Source organism: Solenopsis invicta, chromosome 12 (assembly GCF_016802725.1).
Source record: "Solenopsis invicta isolate M01_SB chromosome 12, UNIL_Sinv_3.0, whole genome shotgun sequence".
Classification (NCBI taxonomy): domain Eukaryota; kingdom Metazoa; phylum Arthropoda; class Insecta; order Hymenoptera; family Formicidae; genus Solenopsis; species Solenopsis invicta.
Window position 1 is genome coordinate 16,061,937 of NC_052675.1, and position 14,213 is coordinate 16,076,149.

General features: G+C 33.0%; 1 protein-coding gene across 3 annotated transcripts in view; it reads left to right on the plus strand.

Annotated features, from left to right (window-relative positions):
- The first annotated feature begins 2,579 nt into the window (after nucleotides 1-2,579).
- Nucleotides 2,580-14,213, plus strand: part of LOC105196023 — a 103,198-nt gene continuing 91,564 nt past the window's right edge. For 2 of the 3 annotated variants that reach the window (XR_003268546.2, XM_026133401.2), the window contains exons 1-2: nucleotides 5,155-5,571; nucleotides 14,012-14,112. Coding sequence is in view for 2 of the 3 variants with exons in the window: in XM_026133401.2 (XP_025989186.1) it covers nucleotides 14,067-14,112 (46 nt within the window). In the remaining variant the exon portion in view is untranslated. Of the gene's footprint in view, nucleotides 2,841-5,154; nucleotides 5,572-14,011; nucleotides 14,113-14,213 lie in introns of those variants that run through there. The other variant, XM_039456263.1, reaches the window with a different exon arrangement.

Genomic DNA, 14,213 nt, shown 5'->3' on the forward strand with positions numbered 1-14,213 from the left:
CCTACGACGACCGCGCTCCTCGACCGTGCTAGGACGAGTGACACTGATTGTTACCTGACGGACGATTCAACCCCGTTGTTTATTTTCGTAGTCGCACGTAGTCATTTTACAACGCGGCGAGCGCGAAATACGGCGTAGCAAAGATCGCGTGCGAGGTTAAGATCGGACGCGGCGTATCGCCGGCAACGATGCACGACGCTGTTTGCAATTCAGCACATCTTTATACTCACGGTGCTTAGAGAATGCCATTTCATAATCGCGTATTACAGTTTTATTACCGTTAATTACCTACCGCGATACTCACACCGTTAAATCGCTCGCTCTCGTCGGAACGCATTAGATAGAACGTCCGGCAGCGACGGGAGCGTTTTGTGCGAATACCAACTGAACGTAGTCACAGTTCGGCGCGCGCGAGCGAGTATTAAAAAGTTGGCATAAAGAAATGAAATATGAAAATAAAATCGCGCGTGTGTTATCGGGATTAAAGTAAATTTCGAATAAACTGTTATTGTGCACCGCGTTTTCGTCTCTTTTAAGTCGTGTTGTTAATTCTTTTTGGACACGTGTTCTAAAGTAATTTATGTAAGAGCTTGTTTTTTAATGATTTTCGCTGAATTTGACTTTAGCATCAGAAATCTGAAATTAAAAAAACTACTATAGCGAGTCGAATTTAAAAAGAATAATCTGATTATCATAAAAATCGCCTTTAAAAAGTTCATAAGATCATTGTTAAAATTCAACTTGAAAATAAATTCAAAATGATGATTATCTCTAAATGAGAAGGAACTTGTGTCAAACACAATAGAAAATAATTTGTATCTATGTTAGAATCAGTTTTTATTAAAGTTTTGTGTTAAATTTTTAATTTACTCGAATGTTATTTTAATATTTTGTATTAAATTAATTATTCAACATTAAAATAATACAATTTAGAGTAAGTGAACAAGTAACATAAAAATTACATAATCTTAATACATTTATTCAAAATAAATGAATAAATTATGTTAAATTATTAAAGTTAATTTTGAACTGAAAAAATAAATTGTATTGAAGTGTTACATTTTTGTATTAATTTTTTACTCAAGATTTGTGTTACTTTCTAACGTATTCATCTTGTGTTAAATTAACACAAAAATTTGACTGCGACGTGCCAATATATGTTAAATTTAACATAAATTTTCCAATTTCCATATTGAATCGATCATTTTGAATTTTGTATTTTTAACTAAATTTGAATCTATTATCTTCTAGATTAATTTTTATGAAAATTGAACGAGCAGTTTATAGAAGGGGATAATTCTAGAAAAACTTGTTCTTTCTCATATCCCACATATACAAAAAGTTAAAGAGAGTATCTACTTTGAAACATTAAAAAAAGATAATTTTTGAACATTTCTTAAAATAAAAAGATTTATCTTTTTAAAATTTTGAGGCTATTTTTGTGAACAAAGAAAAATTTTTATTACGAAATAATGATTTTTAGATATAATTATTGACAGCCAGCTGTTATGCCTAACTACTGGAGATGTGATTCTTGTGTACATTCTAGCAAACCCAATTTTTGCTTGAAACAAAAAATCAGTCAGATTTTTAATTTTCATGAAACTTTGTCTTAAATGAAAATAAAAATTATAAAAATATATAAAAATAGAAATTCTGTGGGACTTTGAAAAAAAATAATTTTCACGAAAACTTTTTTTTCTAAAATCCCACAAAATTTTTATTTTTATACATTTTTATAATTTTTTTGATTCATTTAAGATAAAATTTCATGAAAATTAAAAATTTGTTTGAATTTTTGTTTCAGGCAAAAATTGGACTCAGTAAAATGTAACACAAGAATCATGTTTCCACTAACGACTGCATAAAAATACATCTAAAAATCATTATTTTGTAATAAAAGTTTTTTTTATATTTTCTTTAAATGTTCACAAAAGTGGCTTCAAAGTTTTGGAAAAATAAACCTTTTAATTTTTATTTTTACAAAATCTTAACAAATTACCTTCTTTTTAGCATTTCGAAGTTGATATCCTTTTTAAAATAAGGAATATCTAATGTTGAATGATTTCAATTGCGTGATACTGCAGGTGCAAAAAAAATTGTGCTTTATATTAATTTGCGTGTTACGTCATCATGAAATACGAGATTGCTACGACATCGAAATTTGAATTCAGTGAAACCGTAACGATTAAACGTATCGTTCGGAAATGTCGCACGGATAGTCACGTAATCGATGTAACATTTCGTTGTTGAGCCCTGTTATTTCGTGCCGTAATCGAGAATCGGTGGTGAAAACTCTCGCTGGTTGCATTTTGCTCTTCACGGAAATCGTGTACGTAATTAAAAGTACTCGCACGTGTTAAATGAATAACACGAGATCGTCGCGTGTTACGTTTCATATAGAGAAGCATTATTATTAATTATCTCTCTAAATCTCATTGTTTAATTTTGCGCGCCACCTTGATTAGAAATCGCTCTGAAGTTGCCGTTCTCTCGCGCTGTTCGCGTTCGTGCCTAGTCCTACTAACAGGTGTCGTGCGTGTCGTACATAATCGTACATATGGTAGCTCCGGTACGCCGCATCTTAACGAAAACGTTCCTGTGACTCGTTGTCTTGCTCGGCCACTCGGGAAGGAAACGAGGCATAAACCTGTCGCCGGTAGAGGTGTCGCGTGATCAGATGACGATTAAAAGACAGCTAATCGCGCGTTCTGAACGAAATGGCGCCAAGAAGCTTCGCATCTCGCATTCGGCGCCGACAGAAGAGCGCGCGGCACAGAGCCGGTTCCCGCTCCGTCACTGAAACAACGTCGAAAGGAAGGAGGAAGAAAGCAGCCGAGGTAAGATAACACGAAGCGAAGTATTTATCGGTTAACTTATCGTCTCGATGAGGGGGGGAGGGGAGGGGAGGGGAGAGAGAGAGATGGCGGAAGACATCGGGAGGGATTGCGCAAACATTTCCCGGGGGCACGCGAATGAACACTCGGATATCTAAACACGATGAGTGGAATTATGCGCAAACATCTCGTACGACAACACCGAGCACGACGTCTAAGTGTTCGGTAGGAGGGGGTGGGGGGCGGCGGAAGGGTGAGGGAGGAGAAGAGTTAACGCTCTCGCGAAAGTATCAATATGCATAAGGGCCCCCCCGATGCTGCCTCGAGTCACCCCGTAGTATAGAGAGACGTAACGAGTCATGAATTATGAATCGCGTTCGACGGGAAACAGGGTATGTTTTCTCAATTTTCTCATAGCGATCTTGCTGGCGAGAAGACAAAAGTAAGCCCGGTATCGGGAGTTAATGAATATTTGGCCGCGATTATTACCGCGCAAATATTTCCTCACGGCGGATAATTAAAGATCGAATCGAGCCCGGGCTCCCCCTTCGGGTCTGGCTCCGGAAGGTTTAATCGTGGGTCCACTTTCAACTCGTCCGTCACGGATTCGAGTTGTCGCATGATAACGCAATAATGAAGCAATAGACGCGATAAGGACGATATCGCGCTGTAAAAACGTACGGGATTGGAAAAGTTAACCGATATACCCCTGAGCATTTTAGATTCGAGCGATTACCGCTCTGATATTTAGATGTCGTTAATGTCCGCAGTGTAAATACACGTTAATGCACCGTAACGACAATATCGTACTGAGGTTTTAATATTTTATGCGCTTTTAATTGGTAACGAATGCGTTCTAGCGACGAGTGCGTCGTAACATTTTTAAACTCGATCGCGACGTAGAATATTCTCATAAAAATTTCCATTAACACGCCTTCCTCCTGTGTTCTCTGGACGTAAAAACAGGGTAAATGTTTAAGAACAAATACAACTGTAATATTAAATACAGAGAAAACAAAAATTACAAGTTATTGGACCCTTTATAGAATGTAATAATATTGATCTTGTCAATTTTATAAATCGGAATATTTTTCAGTCGTATTTATCATAAATCTTTAATATCTCTCTCGTTCCCAGCGAATAATACATTCAAGTCAATATTAAATATTATAACATAATTGTCAATATTATATTATTTTGTCATAAGTGTTATAAATCCAACTAATTAACGCATTCTCTCTTCTCCTTCCTCCTCTCTCACAGTTAATTGATATTTTAATGATATTTAATATTTATTTGTACAATACATTAAATTTATTTTCTTGTTAAACTTTCTTTTTTCTTAATTTTATTAATATTATGATTAATCAATTCTATCAGTTAATCATTGAATTTGCTCTATCGACTGCTGCCACTTATCAGCGTACGTTACGAGCATACATTGTGGTATTTTACACTATCGATAAACTCTTAGTTTATTATCAGTGGCCAGTAAAAGGAAAGCTTTAACTCTTTGATAAAGATATCTGAACTAGCCATTTTAGAAAATGCCAATTTCTGGAGACGATAAATATCTGAATTTATATTAGTGTAATGAATGCAACGTATCTCCGTTTATAGATTAAAATTTCTTGAAAAACAGTAAGCTTTTGGTTTTCAATCAGTAATTAAAATCTAGATTTGTTGATACAAAAATGATCAATAAAGTAATTAAAGATATGATGATACAATACTGAAATCATGATTTTAAAAAATTAAGTGTTAGCATATCGATTTCACCAATGAAAATTAATGTTAATTTTAGTAAGTAAACAATGTTTACGCTTGTGTATCTCAAGCAGTAAACAATGTTCTTAAAAATATTTTTACATTTGGAAATCATTTTAAAAAATTAATGAATCAAGTTCCCTTTATTTCATTTTAAAAAAATGTTTATTTTAATGAAAGGATAATTTTTAAAACATTTTTTTTGATAAGGGCACAATTTTTTGCAAATGTTGAAATTAGCGTTTTTTAAACGTTAAAAATTATTCTTTTATTAAAATAAATACTTTTTTTTTAATTAAATGATGGGGACTTAACCTGCTATTTTTTAACGTTTCTAAAATATTTTTAAAAACATTGTTGATTGCTTTCAATATTTGCGTGAATTATCCGATATCGGTGGCATCGTATCGATACAAGAATTCTACGTTATCAGTCTTGTAGGTAGTACGTTCTTGAAATAATCTGTGCCAGAGGACGCCCAACGCCGCGTCGTTTGGCAAGGGTTGCGGGGCGCAGGAGCACGAACGTCGTCCTTCGGGTTGCCGTCCGGCAGGAGTTCAGTCGGTGCCGGTCGGTCCCGAGAGCCGTTCACATTCTGCGGGACGCAAAATTCTAAGATGGCAAGAGACATGTACATTTGATAGGGTGGTCCACTCGACAAGAAAGAAAGCCGATTCGGTTTTAGCATACGCATGATAATGAGCGAGTGAAAACGGAAAATAAGAGAGGAAGAGAGAGAGAGAGAGAGAGAGAGAAAGCGAGGGTCGCGATGAACGGATAGATATCGGTGCAACATCATCAGTCGCGCATCTTCCGAGCGGGAAAGAAGGGTGCGATACTACCCTCTTCTCGCACAGCACGCATAAACGCCGAGAGAAGAGTGGCTGATCGAGAGTGGACTACTAGTCGTGCTGCGACGGAAGTTAGGGCCTCTCGACGGTATGACGAGTCGCAACGCGAGATAAAGGTGAGCAATTAATATGCAATTCTCGTTGCTGCCTACCGAGATCGAGGTGTATTGGGCATACCCCGTGAACTTAGGAGGAATCTCAGTTCCGTAGAAAATTAGTTTTCGAGCGTTGCCGAAGAAATGAGAAATTTGTCGGTCGCACTCGTCATTTTGGTATCGAATTTAGTTGCACTAGAAAATGATATTATGCAGAATGAAGGATCGATTTAGCGAGATTAGAAGTAGCGAGATTTTCTTTTCGAGAGAGAAAAATATTCGAACGTAATGCTGAAAGAAAATCCAGTTTAATATTTACATTTTTCTAATGTTAATCGTAGAATTTTAACTATTATTTTTTTGTTTAAACAATAATAACACATGTAAAATATTTTTTTTTATTGCCAAGATTAGCGCTTTATAATGGCATGTTGAGATATTGGCGAATGTGAAGTTATGGAAAATTAATAGAAAATTTTATATTAGTTAATGGATTGTGATTAATTAGTACATTAAAATAATTACCGTATACGTCGATAATAACATGTGGACAAAATGAGATTAATTAGATGATAAGAATGAAACGAGTACCACACAGCTTTTTAAGCTGAAACGGTTGCGAAAATAGAGGAAGATATCACAGTGCAAGTTCGTGAGTTTCGTATAAGAAAATGATAAAGGAGATAAAAGAGTAAAAGTTTGAAGTATTGGTGAAAGGCTGTCTTTAGTTGATTTTAACTTTCAGTATGAATGGAGAAATGAAAAACGGAATGAATACTTTTCTCGACAGCTCGAGGCATAATGAATTCTTACAATTGAGAATGGCTGTAGCTTTTATCTTATGATTCATCAAAAGGAATAAGATTTTTGTTCGGTTTGATAAAATTAAGATTCCTTTGAACAAATGCGAGCAATTATGTATGTACTTGCTACATTATATCATGAATAAAATGCTAGCATAAATTGTAGTAGAAGCTGAAAGATAATTAATTGATTATTTATCTTTGTCTTTGCATGATTAATCGACGGCCATCATTTATTAAACTTGAAAGTAGAGGAGGCTACACGCAAGTCTAATATTTTCTCAAGGAAGACGCGCACATACACGCACATTAGAAATATACAACAATCGAAATAACGTAATGATAATATGATTGTAATTATATAATTTTATTTGTACGTAAAATTTTGAATTTTAAAAATCGGGAATTTCAGACAATTTTGAAATTTTAGTTAAGATTTATTTTGCGACATATTCTTGTAGGTGTAGAAATATGTTGGAAAAATGTGCGTTGGAATTTATTGTGAAGGGTATACGTATAGAAATTACGTATTTACCCATATATGTATATTTTATATATACTTATATTTTTTATAATATTATATATATTTGACGACAAGCTATTTGCTCGAAGCATTTCTGTTGCGTTTTATAGTTTTATGCAAAAGAGCATAATGTATGTTCGATGCATGGGACAATGACGTACATTTTGCATAAGAATAGGCGATATCGCGGAGGATCGTTTATCATGATCTCAGAGAATGGTAATGTGGTATATTTGCGAATTTTGTTTACAACTCCCAACGTTTAACTTGAATCTTTCATGGCTTTGTATATCGAGGATTTTCGCGTCAGTGCTGAGGAAAGGGAAGGGCTGGTGGGGATCAGCATAAATTTCGCGATTTATTGGCTCTCACAAGATAGTATTATCAAATTTGACTTAGCGACGTACTTAGGGCTTTGTCCCAACTGATTTATTAGCAGGGGCATAAATTGAACGGATCAGTTACCCCGTGGATATGCAGGATTCTTAATATTCCCGTGAAAGTAATTGAGGAAAATTCAATTAATTTTCCAATGGTAAAATATTGGCATCTGTCTCTCATTCGGCGAACAGTGTTAACTCCTTTCTATCGATAATATCCGTCTTCGGCGTACAGCAATCACAATATACAATATATATTGCATAATTTATATTGTGAGGTGCAAGGTTATTAAAGGCGAAATTGCACAACGTATACACTGTTTTATATCTTATAATTACCATTGTATTTATTTTTTAATTAATTCGTATATTTTTTCAAAGAAAACACTTTAGAGAAAGAAAAGTAATTGACCGGAAAATGTATCTATTTAAATAACGAGAATGACTATACCGGTTGAAAGCATTTCTCAATGCTCAATAACTTTCGAGGTGAATTTATAGAAACTTAGGAGATTTCCCAAACTGCGCGCCGCATATGTACTGGACTTAAGACACAGTTTTTAAGAACCTGGAATTTAAAATCGCAAAATAATTAAGTAAAAGTAATTAAAGTCAAAATTAGGCATTAATTAAGTAGAAATGAAAAAAAGGTGTAAATTATCAACACAGATGAATAATTTTGCAGTCGATAACCCACTATGAATGTTACGTGTCGTCGGTTCTCCGATGTTGACCCTTCGATCGTTCCACTTCCGGAATTCGTTCCTTTAATTTTAACTTGCGACCATAACGTAAATTAGACCAGCCGGTCGGTTGATCGCGCGAGGAGTTTCGCGTCGCGTGCGACGAACGTGTTGCCAAGAGGAAATTGTCGGATTCATCCGGAAATTGCAAAATTCTCCGATAGCAGGGATCTCCAGGCTCGGTCGCGGCTCTTGCGCGTCGTTCCTGTCTTTCCTTTCCCAGGATATACGCATCGTATGGATCTTTCGTTTTGTAGCGAGGATTTCATCTTTCGATTACGCCGTTTCACTCCTCGACCAGTTTAATGAAGGTCCCGTCGATACCTTTCACGGAGATATCGAATCTTCAAAGAGCAGTCTCCGATCTCTTATCATCGTCCTACGAACGCACCAGTGAGATCATGGCAGGCTTGGAGGATTGGAAAATCCTCTTCTCTCATTCTCTCTCTCTCTCTCTCTCTCTCTCTCTCTCTCTCTCTCTCTCTCTCTCTCTCTCTCTCTCCTCGTGGAGATAAGTTGAGAAGGAAGAGGAAATTTCCTCGGGTCGCGTTTGCTCGCGCTATAGTGCGACACATGATATGGCATATTGCTGGTTTTTGATAAGCTTGCCGAGGTCAAGATATTTTTACGATGCATTCGAGTGAATCGTAAGGTTTTGAGCTGAGGATCTTTTCATGCTTTCTACTCTTCGGTAATTGGGAATTTTTGAAAAATTTTGAGAAATAATCTCAATATTTTAATTCAATAAATACAAAAGTTTGTTGTAAAAATTCGAAATATTACAAATGGACATTTGTTCAATATAATACTTTTCAATGATATTTAATATATCAAAAACTAACCGGTCAGAAACAGTTAACCATACAAAATAGTAATTTTAAATTATACCCGGTTTAATGTTTACCGACTTCTTTGTGATAGCTAGTACAATCGATCGTTCCGCTGAAAAAAGCTTCGAAAAACGTAACTATTATAGCAAACAGAAGAAATATATGCTTGTAGAGGTAAAACCACAGATCATAAAACGAGCCGTTTGCATGTTTCCTTTTTTATTAGATGTTCCGGGATCGTTGAATCCATCTCATGTACGGCATCAGGTTTTCACTGTTTGCTTACTCGTCAAAAAGGTCAATATTTTGAATGAGAGCTCGCGAGATACGATATTTCCTTTTATCCTTTAGATACTATAGGCATATACATGTTAAAAAGAAACACGTCTTGACTTTGAAAGACGTCAAAGTAAACAAATTAGCAGGAAATGTATTTTGATTCTCTGGCAGAAAAATTGAATTGTAATTGAACACATGTATAATTTAGAAGTATATGTTTTATATATATATATGTTTTAATCTTTTAAAGATTACATTTTTTATATAGAGATTAAATTATAATAAAATAGTTACATGAAGAAAAATATATATATTATTAAAAAATGTAATTTCTAGTTTCTACAAAGCATATATAAAATGAGTTAATAAAAACTTTCAAAAATTATTAGAGTATAAAGTATATGTAATATTAATATAAAATTTATAGAGAGAATACTTTATGAAAAATATGTATAAATATTTCAAAAAGAAACATTTTAAATTTTGTGCAAATGAGTTTTGAACTGTAGTATATTGAGAAATAAATGCGCTTTCTTTCGGGCAATAAAAATATTATAAACCATTAGGCAAGACTTCGTTTGAATGCTACGCAGTGTCATGATTATTCATTCGTCTGTATAATATAGTCAGCTATATTTTAGACTTGACGTTCAATGTAACTTGTTAGGAGCGAGAGCGGAGAATACGACGATAGTATTCCAATAAGTTTTCAACGCGAAATTGAAATCCTGCGAGCTACGAGCGTAAACTCGTTACTTATTCGTCCGGAAGCGCCGTAACAGCGTTGCGAAACTCTCGGTCGGGATGGCATGGCGCGCTATATCCTCGATCGTTTAGCGTGAGAACGTGTTGGGGCCCTATCGCGCTCGTTTCCCTCGTGGCCCGAAACTTAGGACCGTCGCATCGACATGTCGCATACCGTTTATCCTTTAATTTACGTTCTGGTGTCGCGTTCGTTTACCGAAATTGCGTACAGAGAAATGCAAATTGAACCAACGCGATTTGTTTGACTCCGATTTTACATTTTACATGCATTTTTTTCCGAGTTTTTTCCTTTTCTTTTTTACGTTTTTTTTTTCAAGAATACTTTTTGAAATATATTTTTATATTTATGTTTGAAAAATATTCTTTTGAATCTTACACATGAAAGAATGAAATTTTTCACGTAAGAAACAAATTTCTTCATATAAGCAAGTTATGTCTTTTTATGATTATCAAATTCTTTCAAGAATATTTTATATTCTTGCATATATGTGAGAAAATGATTGTTGATTGATTAATTTCTTTTTTGTGTAATTGTTGATTCAACCTAATGTTTAATTGAATGTGTTAGTTTAAATATTTTAGTTTTGTAACAAATTTTTTTTCTGAGTGTGCGTGCTTAAAAGTTTAGCTACATATAATTTGGGTGGACCATTAAAATAGCTAGCAACTCGAGTGTTCTACATAATTATTTTAATGATCCAACAAAATTATTTTCAGGTATTTTTAGCTAAATTTTTAAATACTTCAGCATACTTTACCGTTCTTTCGTGTACATATTCGTCTGTACATTCATATACATATATTTGTCTTGCGACTCTTGTTGCTAATCTTACATCTAATCCTATCTGCAACATATATATATACACATATGCTTTTAACCTGGACTTCCGCATAATGCCATCATCCGTTATATCTAATCATCATTTAGATACTTTACATTTATATTTTGGGGGATTGGGGAAGAAAATGCGTAGTAAAATTACATTGTATTTTTTAGATAATTATTTAATCTAATATTTTAAAAAATTAATATTAAAATTTAACAATTTATTATGTTTAAAAATAAAATTTTGCTATATTAAGTATATGTACCGATTTGAAAACAAGAACTAATTTTTGTGGTACATATTTATGATGTTTTGTATAATTGGAAAAAATATTTTTATATCAATGGTAAAGAAAACAAGATTTTAGGATATTTTACTACATTAATGATTTATTTATTGTGAAAAAAGTAAGAAAAATGTAATATTACATTATAGCAAAATTGTAAATATCAAGCAAAATTTTCGTTTTATCATTGATCTTTTTAATCTCTTCCACGTTCGCAAGTTATAGATAGCATTGCAAGAAGAATAGACAAAAAAGAAAGAATCACGTGTCTTCGTTTTATATTATTAACAGAGTCATTCTTCGCCGAAGGTACGTGACCAGCATGATATCCAGTTGCACGTGCATTGCCCTAACATTTCTTTCTGGATGCATTATGGAGCTGAAATATTCCGTACTTTGTTAACAATCTTTTTTCTAGTATCTTAAATCACTAAAAAATATTGCTCGATGTTGCAGCACGTTGATTCTAATACTTCTCGGATAATCAAAAATTGCAATATCTTATTAATTTACTATTATGGCGATTGTATGCCATAATTTTTAACAAGACATTATTAATTTGGTGTGATAACGTTACTGTCTCGATAACTTAAAAAGATCTTTCGTCACTATTGCACATTTCAGTGCACCAGCAGTGCATCATGCCACAGTGATGCATGCGTAAATTTGATCCGACCTGGAACAAGAGACGGTGCCACAAAGGCTCGTGAAATTCAAAATTGCGAACGAGAGATTCTCTCCTGTTCTCTTCTCTCTTGTCTCCCTCTTGGCGTGTAATATCGTGCTCGTGAGTGGATATCAGGTTTACGTTGGGCTTTAAACCGAAGTTACAGACGGTCGACAGAATTGTCCGTATCACGTTTTCAGGTGAACTCAATTGCTCAAAAGGCTGTTTCAGCTATAAATTTGAATTAGTCATCGTGTGTAAGGAATAATTTAAATTGATAAATAGTAGCAAGTAGTTAACTATAACAATCGCGTCTATATTTTTTAGTTTTTGGTTAATTTTTTCTGAGAGAAATCGCGTAAAGAGGTTGGACGCGTTCAATGATGCACGATAAATCTTTATTCTGGGAAATGCGATATTATGGCTTTTCTCATTCGTAAATAATTAAATGATTCTCTTCGGGTTGTTGATGTATCATGAGATTATGCTGTGAGATTATGCGAAACAATCTTCGACTGAATAGGAGAAGATTGCTGAAATTACATTACTTTTCATATAAAGACTAAGATATTATGAAGAATATTTTTAAATTCTTTACAGAATAAACAATATATTCCTTCTTTTATATAATTTTTTTATAATTTTTTAAAATAAACAATTTTGATAAACATGTAAATAACGCAATTTAAGAAACAGTTCTTTATCGTTTACGGAGTCTGCATTAGTTCATTACATTCCACGTAAAAACTTTATTCCAATAATGTCGTAAAAATTTTGTTCCGGAAATGCCTTATTTCCTTTCTGCTTCATTCAATCTTATTTTCAATTTCTGTACTCTTTGAGAACACGATCTATAGATTCTGGCTACCTTCAGGCTTTACGTATTCTCTTTTGGCCATTTTCCGTTTGCTGTAAAAACAACCACTGATATCATGATAGCCAAAATTGTGAATTGAACAATGTCGTGGAATAACTATATTGAAAATACTGATAATTTGCTTTTTTATTAAACTTTCATTTATTATTATATATTGTAACTAGCTGATTGTCAGGCTTGGGTAGTAACTAGTTAAAAAGTTAAAAGTTAAGGGAAAAGTTAAAAAGTTAATAACTTTTAACTTAATTTATTTAATATTAAATGTATTAATTTTTAATTTTAACTAATTATTTTTAAACATTAATTTATTAATTTTTTTCTACGTTAATTTTTTTTATCTATCTTGTAAATTAATACATCAGTACCATCCTCAGCACTTGTAAAATAAATGTTTTTAGTGCAGGTAGTTTGCTATTTGATGACCTACTACGAAAGTAAACCGATCATTATTTTTAAATAACGCTCTTATTTAAATTTAATAATCACTTTAATAATGATAAATTTTAATAGGATTATATTTTATCGATATGTCATATGTAAGGTTATATTTTACATTATACATGAAATTGTATTTTTAATAATTTAATTACAAAATATAAAACTTGTAATAGAATATATATTTATATATAAAAAACAATATTTCTTTTTTATTTTATATAAACTTAATTATAAATGAAAGAAAAAATTTATTTGATAATTTATACTATAACTGTTTGTTATTTAGAATAATGCAATTTTAAAAATTACAATATTCTAATTTTGTGTAAATAATGATTTTGAAAATTAACTTTTATTTTAACTTACGTTAATTTAATCTTAATGTAACTTTAACTGAGTTAATTTTTTATTCGTATAACTTTTAACGTAACTAAATTAATTGTATGTGCCAACAACTTTAACTTAATTTAGTTAAAAAAATTTATTAACTTACCCAACCCTGTTGATTGTTAATGAGAGATTGTAATAGATACTTTAGATCCATTCTGTTAAAAGTGCGACAAAGGCTGGTGAAATTCAAAACTACGAACGATATTTATAAAAAAATATTTTAGTATATCATAGTTTGTAAAATTATTTATTTAATATTCGAAGTAGAAATATCTGTGCTGACATTAAATTTTTAAAATAATACTCGACCTGTGAATATTATTTTATCTATTCATAAACCGCATCAAATTTGACGCCACGATGATCGTGTAAACAATGAACACGTGTACACATGGTATTTTTTTCGTAATCGGAAAAAAACGATTGCAATTTTATATCGCACAGTCGGAATCTCGTTTATCTCTTGCGACGGGTTTTATATACCAATGCGGGAAACAGGAACCGTATTTACACGGCGGAATAAAAGGAATTGTGTGACTGGCACGAATAGCTAGACGTTCGTGTACACGTTCGTACATATATACTCATTTTACGTACACGTTACAGAAAATGAACGTAACAAAATAACGAAATATTTTGCAATTGGATTCTAGGTGGGACCGAAGGAACGAGCATCTTATCCTGAAGGAAACAGCGGGAAACGGAAATATGGGAAAAGGGGACAAGAGAGGTGTTACGCAGCGCAGTGATGGTGGTGAGTTTGTTTCATCAACATTTTTAAACATAGATGAATAATCAGAACAATACAAAGTAGCAATATATTTAAAAAATTAAAAATTTTTATCGATGTAATTT